At 41.3% G+C, this 12134-nt stretch overlaps 1 protein-coding gene across 3 annotated transcripts in view; it reads right to left on the reverse strand.

Moving 5' to 3' along the window:
• Nucleotides 1-12134, reverse strand: part of PML (PML nuclear body scaffold) — a 47810-nt gene that overhangs the window by 33260 nt on the left and 2416 nt on the right. For all 3 annotated transcript variants that reach the window (XM_090270025.1, XM_090270027.1, XM_090270026.1), the window contains exons 2-3: nucleotides 10870-11053; nucleotides 8652-9118 (exon numbers count right to left, since the gene is read on the reverse strand). In XM_090270025.1, coding sequence (XP_090126151.1) covers nucleotides 8652-9118; nucleotides 10870-11001 — 599 coding nt within the window. In that variant the 5' untranslated portion in view covers nucleotides 11002-11053. The remainder of the gene's footprint in view (nucleotides 1-8651; nucleotides 9119-10869; nucleotides 11054-12134) is intronic.

The following is a 12134-nucleotide window of genomic DNA, read 5'->3' on the forward strand; positions in this document are numbered from 1 at the left end:
AGATTGATGTTTTCCTCCACAGTGATGTTTCTCTCCTGTTTCTTCCTCCTTTCCCCCCTCTCTAAAAATAAATAAACTCTTTAAGAAAAAAAGAAAAAGAAAAACAAAACTTATGATAGGTAGTAAATAGTAGAAAGGCGTCTCCTAATGAAAAAAAAAAGAGTAGGTAAATTAGAAAATCAATTCAAAGAACTCTCTGAGAATCCAGAAGAAAAAAAGCAAAGTAACAGAATTACTGAAAAAAGTATAAAATATGTAAGAGATGGATTTAGAGCTCCACTATCCATATAAAATAGTTGAAAAAGAAAAAATAAGAAAGTGAAGGGAAATCAATATATAAAAAAGCAGAAGACAACACTTGTGAGCTGAAGAAAGACTTAAATTTTCAGATCAACAATGTCACAGAGAAGCATTGAAAAAAAAAAGAGACCTATATCTGTATCTTCTTTAATTTCTTTCTTCAATGTTATGTAGTTTTCTGAGTACAGGTCTTTTACCTCCTTGGTTAAGTTTATTCCTAGGTATTTTATTTTTCTTGTTGCTATGGTGAGACCTATATCTGATATGGCCTGATCAATCATTTCAAGGAAAAAGAAAACAATTATATGAAATCCTTAGCAAACAAAACCTAATCCCCCCCCCCACACACACAAAAATAATTAGACAATAACTGAATTTCTCATCTGCAAAACTTGGGCCAGAAACTTATTAAGCAATGCTTATATATTCCAAGATGAAGGAATTGTGATGGTGACTCCAGAGTTTAAAACCTAGCTAAATTTTCCTTTATGTGACAGCAAAAGGACATGCAAGTTAGGACACTTAAGGTCTCAGAAAGTAAATTTCCCTAAACAAAAAAACTACTTGAAGTAGTCCAGCCAAATGGGAAATTAATATCTAAGAGATGGCTAACAAACAAGTTATAATGTGATTATGACATTTAATAGCTGTGAAGGAAGAATGCATACAATAGAAAAGGCATAAAAATTTGGTAATAATCTAGAACTAAAATTTTATGTTATTTCAACTAAATCAGGGTATAGGAAAAATGAAGAAGGAAGAAAAAGTATGCTAAAGGCTTTATCTTATCTACAGTAGTGATAATCTACTCTTGATAAATGTACACATGCAAAAATATGTTCTAATAATGTTTGCTAAAAATGTAAATAAGAGTAAAAAGATATATGTTAGACATATTTGCATACATATAGGTATGTGTATATATAGATGTGTGTGTACTCTATAAAGAATACAGATTTTTAAAAAATACTTTAAGTATATTTTATTGATTATGTTGTTACAGAGGTCCCAATTTCTTTTCCCTTAGCTGCCCTCTTCCCAGTACACACAACCTCCAGCAATCCCACCCTGCTTAGTTCATACAATAATGGCTTAGTGATGATGAACTCTGTTAGCTTTACTTTGTCTGGGAAGCACTTCATCTGCCCTTCCATTCTAAATGATAGATTTGCTGGATAGAGTAATCTTGGTTGTATGTCCTTGCTCTTCATCACATTGAATATTTGTTGCCAGTCCCTTCTTGTCTGCAAAGTTTCTTTTGAGAAATCAGCTGACAGTCTTATAGGCACACTTTTGTAGGGAACTCTCTGCTTTTCCTTGTTGCTTTTCACATTCTCTTTATCTACAACCTTTGGCATTTTAATTATGATATGTCTTGGTGTGGTCCTCTTTGGGTTTAGCTTGTTTGGGACTCTCTGTGCTTCCTGGACTTGTATGTCTATTTCCTTCACCAAATTTGGAAAGTTTTCCTTCATTATTTTTTCACTTAACCTTTCTATTTCTTGCTCTTTCTTCTCCATCTGGCACCCCTATGATTCGGATCTTGGCACATTTAAAGTTGTCCCAGAGGTTCCTAAGCCTCTCCTCATTTTTTTCAATTCTTGTTTCGTCCTCTTATACTGGTTGACTGTTTCTTTCTTCCTTATATTCCAAATCATTGACTTGAACCCCCGTTTCCTTCTCTCCACCATTGGTTTTGTATGGATTTTCCTTCACTTCATTTAGCTTAGCCTTCACTTCTTCCCTTATGCGTCTGCTGTACTCAAGCATATATGTCAAGTCTGTGAGCATCTTCATCACCAGTGTTTTGAATTCTGGGTCTGTTAGGTTGGCTATCTCCTCGTCATTTAGTTCTCCCACTGGAACCTTGATCTGTTCCCTCTTTGGGCCATACGTCTCTGTCTCCTCATCTTGACAGGCTCCTGTGCTTGTTTGCCTCTGTGTCTTAGGTAGAGTTGCCATACCTTTTATGTTGTAAGGGGTGGAGCCTTAGGTATTCATCATTACAAGTGACCCATTTAACCACATTGTGGTGCTGTATGTGGGGGAGGGGTCTGAGAGGGAACAATGCCGCTTGCTCAGCACTTGCCCCCTTTCCAGGCACTTCTCCCACTTCTGTATGGGCCTGGTGCCTCTCTAGCTGTTGCCCTGGCCATTGTTCCCAGAGTGGGTGGGTCTGGGGACATTCTAGGACTGTGGGGGCCTTTTAAACAAGTGGACTGTGCTGAGAGACCAGCAGTTTCTGCCCCTGCCACAACCCTCACTGGTTTGCACAGTCAGAAGCAATGAGGCTTTATTGTCCCTGGTGCTGGAACCATGAGCTGTGCAGTCTGGTCTGGTGCTGGGAGCACTCCCTAGGTGCCCCTCTTGACTTTTTAAAATGTTTGACTGCACTTTCTGCCTGCTCTCCACTGCTGCCACTGCATCCTTTCCACCCCAGCTCTGCCCCTCCTACTTGTCTGGATGAGTATTTCTTCCTTATATCTTTATTTGTTGGACTTCCATGCAGCTCGATTTTCTGGAACCTCTGGTTGTCTCTAGTTTTGAGGTAGTTGTATTCCTTCTTAGTTGTGGAGGGAGACGCAGCATGTCTGTCTACGCCTCCATCTTGGCCAGAAGTCCAAGAATACAGATTTTTTAAAGTCATAGGAATATGCTAGGCCCCAAGGAAAACCTCAATATAGTCTCAAATATAGAACTCTAACATATTAAGTGACTGGACTATAGAAATTAACATCAAATATAGAAACCAAACATTATAAGCCACTTGAAAACAAAACATTAATATCAATAAGGAGTATAAGACCAAAAACTAGTACTTTGCAAGGATCACTGAAATAACCACAAATATAGATTAGAAATAAGACAGAAGGTATAATTACAGGTATAGAAGAGATTTTTAAATTTTGAAAGATAACTCAGAATGAACTAAAAAATGTTCCAGAAAATCTGAGTTAAGATCCAAAACAAATCAATACCAGGGAAAAATAATCTACTCTTCAAAAAAGGCACCAGTCTCAGAGAGCTTTTTAAGAAACTTCTATAAGCCTTAATTGCTTATGTTCTTTAAATTGTCCTAGAGCAAAGAAAGGATAATAATAGTAAGGTTTTAACATTTATTATTAACATGTGCCAGGCACTGGGCTAAGCAATTGATAGATGTTATCACATTAAAAAAGTTAAGCTTAGCCCTGGCCAGTATGGCTCAGTTGGTTGGAATGTCGTCCCATAAGCCAAAAGGTCGCAGGCTCCATTCCTAGTCAGGGCACATGCCTAGGTTGCAGTTTGGTACAGTTTGGGTGCATACAGGGGGCAACCCATGGACATTTTTCTCTCTTATATATATGTTTCTTTCTCTGTCTCTCTCTCTGCCTTCCCTTTTCTCTAAAATCAATGAGCATGTCCTTGGGTGAAGATAATAAAATAAAATAATTAAAAAAAGAAAGCTTACAAATTCATTAGTATGAAATGGGTAAGAAAACCTGACAAAGAAACCACACATTCATAAAAATTATCACATTTATAAATATATATTATAGACTAAATAAGATGTTATAAATGGAATCTAGCTATGAATTAAAATAGTGTATCACTACCAAAAAGAGATTTTCTTCTGAGAATTAAAAAATGGTTCAACATAAAGAAACCTGTTAATACAATTCATCATACAAAAAGTGAAAGGAAAGCTTCAGAGTCCAAAAGAACACTTATTCCTGAGCATTTAACAAATATTTTTATTTGTTAAAAATAAAACAAAAAAAATATTCTTAGTAAAATAAGAAATGGAAATTCAACTTTCTTTTTTGTTGTTGTTGATCAGAGAGAGACAGAAACATCAATTTGTTGTTATACTTACTTATGCATTCATTGGTTGACCAGGGATCGAACCCACAACCTTGGCAGATGGGGACAAAGCTCTAACCAACTGAGTTACCTGGCCCGGGCCTAAGACAACTTTCTCAATTTGATTTTAAAAGCTTCCTAAGGAAGTCAGTAATAAACATCATACTAAACAAGAAGACATAAGAAAAATTTTCATGAATCATAGGAACAAGATAAAGTTGTTTTTTCTAACAGTTATTATTCAATATTGTTCTGACCAATGAAACAAAGCCATAAAGTAATGTGTATAAATACTGGAAAGAAAAAGAGGCTTTATTACTTGCAGGTGATATGACTGTTTACCTAGAAAATTTGAAATAATCAACTAAAAACTTACAAAAATAAAAGTTCAATATAATTGGCTAGATGTAATTAATATATATAAATTAAGAACATTAGTGAATGATAATAACAACCAGTTAGAAATTATAATGGTACTTCCGTCTCCCTCCACAACTAAGAAGAGTACATCTCAAAACTGGAGACCCAGAAGTTTCAGAAAATGAAGCTGCATGGAAGTCCAACAAACAAAGATATAAAGAAAAAATACTCATCCAGACAGGTAGGAGGGGCAGAGCTGGGGCAGAGAGGACGTGGTGTGGTGGCAGGGGTGACAGCAGCTGTGGCCAGCTGGGGGAAAGCGCAGTGACACATTAAAAAGAAGTAGAGGAGGGACACCTGGGGAGCGCTCCCAGCATCAGACCAAACTGTACAACTCATGGTTCCAGCACCAGGGACAATAAAACCTCATTGATTCTGACTGTGCAAACCAGTGGGGGTTGTGGCATGGGCAGAAACTGCTGGTCTCTCAGCACAGTCCACTTGTTTAAAGGGCCCCCACAGTCCTAGAATGTCCCCAGACCCACCCACTCTGGGAACAATGGCCAGGGCAACAGCTAGAGAGGCGCCAGGCCCATATGGGAAGCAGGAGAAATGCCTGGAAAAGGGACAAGTGCTGAGCAAGCGGCATTGTTCCCTCTCAGATCCCTCCCCCACATACAGCACCACAATGTGGTTAAATGGGTCGCTTGTAATGATGAATACCTAAGGCTCCACCCCTTATAACGTAACAGGTGTGACAGCTCTACATAAGACACAGGGGCAAACACTAGAGTCTGCTAAGATGAGGAGACAGAGAAGTATGGCCCAAAAGAAAGAGCAGATCAAGGTTCCAGTGGAAGAACAAAGCGATGAGAAGATAGACAACCTAACAGATGCAGAGTTCAAAACACTGGTGATGAAGATGCTCATGAACTTGACAAATATGGTTGTGTATGGCACACACGTAAGGGAAGAAGTGAAGGCTAAACTAAGAGAAATGAAGGAAAATCCACATGAAAACAATGGTGAAGGGAAGAAAACTGGGGTTCAAATCAATGATTTGGAACGTAAGGAAGAAATTAAACAGTCAACCAGTACAGAACGAAGAATCAAGAACTGAAAAAAATAAGGAGAGGCTTAGGAACCTCTGGGACAATTTTAAACGTGCCAATATCCAAATTTTTAGGGGTGCCAGAAGGAGAAGAGCAAGAGCAAGAAATGGAAAACTTATCTGAAAAAATAATGAAGGAAAATTTCCCAAATTCGGCGAAGGAAATAGACATATAAGTCCAGGAAGCACAGAGAATCCCAAACAAGCTAAACCCAAAGAGGACCATACCAAGACATATCATAATTAAAATGCCAAAAGTGAAAGATAGAGAGAATCTTAAAAGCAGCAAGAGAAAAGAGTTCCCTACAAAGGGGTTCCTAGAAGACTGCCAGCTGATTTCTCAAAAGAAACTGCAGACAAGAAGGACTGGCAAGAAGTACTCAATGTGATGAAAAGCAAGGACCTACAACCAAGATTACTCTATCCAGCAAAGCTATCCTTTAGAATGGAAGGGAAGATGAAGTGCTTCCCAGACAAGGTAAAGCTAAAGGCGTTCGTCATCATCAAGTCCTTATTATATGAAATGTTAAAGGGACTTACTTAAGAAAAAGAGGCTCAAAACTATGAACATTAAAATGACAACAAATTCACAACTATCAACAATAGAACCTAAAAAATAAAAACAAAAACAAACTAAGCAAACAACCAGAATGGGAACAGAATCATAGATATGAGGATAATTTGGAGGGTTAGCAGCTGGGAGGGGGGAGGGGGAGTAATGGGGAAATGGTGCAGGGCCTAAGCAGCATAATTGGTAGGTACAAAATAGACAGGGGGATATTAAGAATAATATAGGAAAGGGTAAAGCCAAAGAACTTACATGTACAACCCATGGATATAAATAAGGGGGGTGGTATTGCTGGAGGGAAGTGGGTACTGGCTGCAGGAGAGCAAATGGAAAAGAAATTGGGACAACTGTACAGCATTATCAATAAGATATATTTTAAAAAATTGTAATGGAAAAAGATTCCACTCACAATATTATTAAATATTTTAAATTTAACTATAATTTAAAAGTTCAATACAAATGTGAATAAAACTATAAAACCCCAAAGATGAGGACAATTCTCGCCAAATTTGCTGCAATTTCAATCAAAATTCCAATGAATATGTAAATTCTAAAACTGCAAAGAGCAAAAGAAAAGCAAATTATTTTTGAAAAATGGGAACTTGCCCTAGTAAATATGAAACTACGGATCTCCTTATAGCAGAGTTAGCATAGGAATCATCAGATTAGTAGCACCGAACAGAGATTTACAAACATAGCCATGACTACAGGGGCATTTAGGACATAAAAAGAGCATTTTAGGTTAGGGCAACAGTGGACTATTAAAACCTCTCAATAAAAGTTGAAAGAACTGGCTTTCATTTAGAGAGCAAAGCAAAGTGAAGGTTTCTGCCATATATATACCACACACAAAAATAAATGCAATTTCAATTAAAGATTTAATTATAAAAGCAAAACCACGAAATTATTAAAATAGACTGTAAGAAAATATCTTTAGCATTGGCATGGGAAGAAAATTTTTCCTAGGATGATCAAAGCCAGACACTATAAAGGAAGAGACTGATGGACTGGACTACATAAAACTAAAAACTTAGCGCTGGCTGATGTCGCTCAGTGGATTGAGCGCCAGCCTGCAGACCTAAACGCTGCTGGTTCAATTCTCAGTCATGGCACATGCCTGGGTTGCAGGCCAGGTTCCCAGCTGTGGGCGTGCAAGAGGCAACCAATTGACATTTTCTTGCACATTGATGTTTCTCTCCCTCTCTCACTCCTTTCCCATCTCTCTAAAAACAAATAAAATCTTTAAAAAACAAACAAACCCTAAAAACTTAAACACTAATACTTCATGTTGTATGAGGTATTGTGTTTACACTATAACAGACTTTTACAATTAAAGAGATTAATTCCTCCAAGGAGGGGAAAAAGGCAAAGGACCTAAATTGGCAATTCACCAATGAAGGAAAAATGGTAAATAAACATATGAAAAGTCGCTGAACCTCAACCTTAAAAATAAGCAAGAAATCCAAATTCAAATGATAACACAGTGTTGAGGAGCAGGGGGACAGGAGTAGCTAACTTCCCCACAGGATGTGAGGCACACTCAGTTTAGCAGGGATGTGGTTCTGAGCAGATCCCCCATCTACACACAATACTTTCACTTTGCAAGCACATCCCTAAAACAAACACAAGCAATGTATTGGGGGAGGGTGTCCGAAAGTTCACATAGGTGCACTATCTTTTTGGCTAAAAAGGGTTTTGTATAAATAAGACCTCAAAAGTTTATACATTCCTTTCCCTGTATGTATTCACAAAGAAACACTAGAAACATTCCAAACTAGTGACAATGGTTACCTGAATGGGGAAGGGAGAAGTGGTGGGGATTAGGCAGATTATAGAGGAATAGATACTTTGCCCCCTTTACATTGTTGTTTGTAATTTTTGAACCATATAAATGTATTATATATGAAAAAATGAATTAAAATCTTGTGCTGTTTAATAAAAATGATAACTGGAGTTGACTGCTTTTTCCATACATACATTTGCCAATAGCATGGTGTTAGGTTTTGACTTTTCAGATAGAAACTACCTGCATATATCTCATCCTAGAATCCAGTTATACACCAAGAGCCCATGGCAGCACTTGTGGAAAATTCCACTACAATACTTTCTAAATGGTAGTTTGGTAACATGTATAAAAATGTAAAACTTTCATACTTCTTATCCTAGCAATGGTATTTAAAAAAATATTTTTATCCTAAAGGAATTACTGAATACGGTGCAAAGATGATTCTGCTGTACTATTTACTGCACACAGAAACTGGAAACTACTACGATCCACTAGCATGGCATGGCATAAATTGTGGTCATTGCTACAGATGCTGCTTGTCTGTGGACCACACTTGGAGTCAGAAGACCTGGAAGCTCCCTGTCCCATGTTCTCAGCTTTGTGACTCTGGATTTCTGCTCTCCATTCACCCTCTACTGCGCTCTTGGATGTGCCACCCAACCCTGGACAGCCCGCGGGCTCACCTAGTAAGCGTAGGGCTGCGGTGGTTGGGGTTGGAGCAGAAGATGTTGTTGGACTTGCGCGTGCCATCCAGGAACTCGCACACCGACTGGCTGCGGAGCTCAGCCAAGGGCCGGGCCTCGTGCTTGAGGAACCACTGGTGCGCTTCGAAGCACTTGGCACAGAGGAGCTGCTCACACTCGAAGCACCAGAAATCCGCGGTCTCTTTGCAGCGGGTGCAAGCAGCCTGCACGTCCACAATCTGCCGGTACACCGACAGGCGCCGCTGCAGACTCTCGAAGAAGACGTTATCCAGGGTCTGCCCGTTAGCGCCGGGGGACCTCGGAACCAGGCAGATGGGGCACTGAGTGCCCTGGGCCTCCAGGCATGCTGAGCACAGTGTGTGCATGCAAAGTAGCAGCTTAGGGCTCTTGGCTTCTACCCGGCAGCCCTGGCAGCGCAGGAACTGGAACTCCTCCTCCATGGCTTGCTAGGGAACCAGAGAGGAGGGGTGAGGTCTTAAGTCTCAGGAGTCATCTTTACTCCTCTCCCCCTCTTCCAGTCCAGTCACATGTCCGCTGTCCCTTTTCTTCCCCCAGCACCCGACACCCGCCCCAATGGCTGGAGGCTGGAATGGGACTTCATATTCCATTCCAGGCAAAAACCCAGGCTTATCAGTACCCCGATTCGCCACTTACTCAGGCCTTCCCACTCTAACTCTACTTCCCATCAAACACAGTAAAAAGGTAAACACAGAACTACCTACCATATGATACACTCTAGATACATAACCAAGAGAACTGAACACAGTAACCCAAATGGATACTTACATACCCACATTCCTAGTAGCACACTATTCCCAACAGCCAAACATGGAAAGAACCCAAATGTCCATTAATGGATAAACTAAATGTGGTACATACAATGAAATATTATTCAGCCTTAAAATGAAAGAACATTATGTTAAATCAGCGGTTCTCAACCTGTGGGTTGCAACCCCTTTGGGGGTCAACCGACACTTTCACAGGGGTCGCCTAAGACCATTGGAAAACACATATATAATTACATATTGTTTTTGTGATTAATCACTATGCTTTAGTTATGGCTGGGGGTCACCACAACATGAAGAACTGTATTAAAGGGTCACAGCATTAGGAAGGTTGAGAACCACTGTGTTAAATGAACTAAGCCAGATACAAAAGGACAAATGTATGATTTCACTTATATGAGTATCTAGAGCAGGCAAATTCACAGAGAAAAAGTAGATCAGAGATTACCAGAAGCTGGAGGAAGGGAAGAATAGGAGCTACTGCTTAAAGAGCACAGAGTTTCTGTTTGGGGTGATGAAAAAATAGATGGTGGTGAGGGTTACACAACACTGTTAATGTAGGTAATGCCACTGAATAGTACACTTAGAAATGTTAACATGGCAAATCTTATGTTGTGTATGTTTTACTACAAGTTTTAAAAATGCAAAAAAGTGCTTAATACAGCCCATGGCACATGAGAAGAGCTAATAAATATTAACTAGTAATGTTAAGCAATATTATTCCTAGATGTAATTATGCAAATAATACAAATTACTGCAGTTGGTGTTATTTGTGCTTTCAAAGGGGCCTGAAAGAACACAGAGCAAAATGAATCTAAGTAGTTCCTTTTGGGGGTGGGAAACCAGCGGTTTGTTCAAAAGGCTAAGGCAAAGCTTCCAGGAGGAAAACCTAATAAACCCCTTTGGGAATGGGGGTTGGGCAGGCAGGGTGTTCCAGGAGACAGATCTGGAAGGCTTCCTGGAAAAGAAACCACAGGAGCTGTGAGGCCTTAAGTGATTCACCTCTCTTGTCTGGGCCATAGTTTCCCATTCTGATCCGTCCTTGGATTTTGTTTTTTCCAGCGTGCCCCCACCCGGGTCAAGAGCCATGCTCGGGTCGTGGGCAATAAGGCTACCACCCTGGGGCCTTCGTCAGAACAGGGGCAGAGGCAAGCCGCCAGCACGTGGATGAGAGTCTGGTCCAAGGTGCTTCTGATCAGTGGAGAACAGCAGCCCAGTGAGGCTCCTCTAACTCATCCTGGTCCCTTTTTCTACTCTCCCCTACTCCTACTCGAGCCAAGAAGGTCAGGACCCTAGGGTCTGGTCTTCCCTCTGCGTACTTGGCCAAGTTCCCTCTCCTTCCTCGCCTCTCCCTCCACCACAGCGAATTAACGAAGACTAAACCCCATCTCCCCAAACCCAATAGTTAGTACCTCTGCGGGGCTGTGGTCCGGGCTGGGCTGGTGGCTTCTGGAGGACTCCGGGGGAGGCATGGTGGGCGTGCGAGGCAGTGCAGAGTCCTGCTGGGACCCCGAAGATCGGGCAGGTACAGGCTCCTGCTGCATGAATCCCAGCGCAGTTTCGATTCTCAGTTTTGACGTTAGAGGACTGGAGAAGCTGAAAGAGAATCGTGCGCCAGATGGCTGAGTTTCCGGAGCTGTCCGAAAGGGGAGGTGCCAGTTTAGGGCCAGTCTCTCGAGAGGAAGTGAGACAGGAGCTGGAGGCGGTTCTAGGGGCGGAGAGGCAGACTGAGGATTTTGAAGACACTCCCAGGGCGCGGAGGAGGGAGAGGGAGAAGAACCGTAGACGCACAGCTGACCCGGGGTAATGGGCAAGTAGCAGAACTGATGTTGGGAAGGCAGCCCTCGCCCTGGGCTTTGAACCATTAATCAGCCCACAGTGTCACAACTTTGTGCCAGCTCCGAGCTGGGAGCTGGGGGCACAGAGATGAGACACAGATGGCTCTTGCTTTGGAAGCATCCCATACCTAATAGAACGGCAGGCCTCAAAACAGAGATCTTCACACAGTATTGAGACTGGCTAGAAAGGAGGTCTCTCAGATAAGACTTGGAACAGTGGAAATTCACCAGGGATTCCAAGATTGGGAGGGCTCTTTAAACAGAGAAAACAGTATGTGCAAAGGCATGAAGGTATGAAAGAGGAGAGCCTGTTGAGAAACTAGTTTTGGTTATTTTCTGATTTAAGATGAACCTATGAGCAATGTTGACCCAGGACTGGACTGGGGCAAGATCATAGCTGAAGAGATGGGCCAGTTTTGAGGACAATAGAGTTGGTTTGGAACCTATAAAAATGTGATCGATTTTCCATGTTAAGAAAGTCACTCAGACAACCATAGGCACAGGTGGCCTGTTCTAGGACAGTGGCAGTGGATGCAAGGAGGGACCTGAGTCAGAGACACTAGGAGGACACTGAGTGGAGAAGAGGGGAACAGGATGATGCCTTGGGTGATAGTTGGAAAGGCGGGTGAATCTTAGCCAATGGGGGATGAGGAGCAAAGGGGGAAAGCTGGTGACCAGGCATGAAGAGTGAGGAGATAGCAAGTTAGTTCTACAGCTCCGGGTGGCTTCACTGGGACCATCGAAACCACTGTGCTGACCCTTGTATACCTATTCTGTGCTCAGTTCCAGCTTAGAACAGACTAGAAGGGATGATGACAGGGCTCTGCTCTTATAAAGGC

Source organism: Furipterus horrens, unplaced genomic scaffold (assembly GCF_987537825.1).
Source record: "Furipterus horrens unplaced genomic scaffold, mFurHor1.1.pri manual_scaffold_3, whole genome shotgun sequence".
Taxonomy (NCBI): domain Eukaryota; kingdom Metazoa; phylum Chordata; class Mammalia; order Chiroptera; family Furipteridae; genus Furipterus; species Furipterus horrens.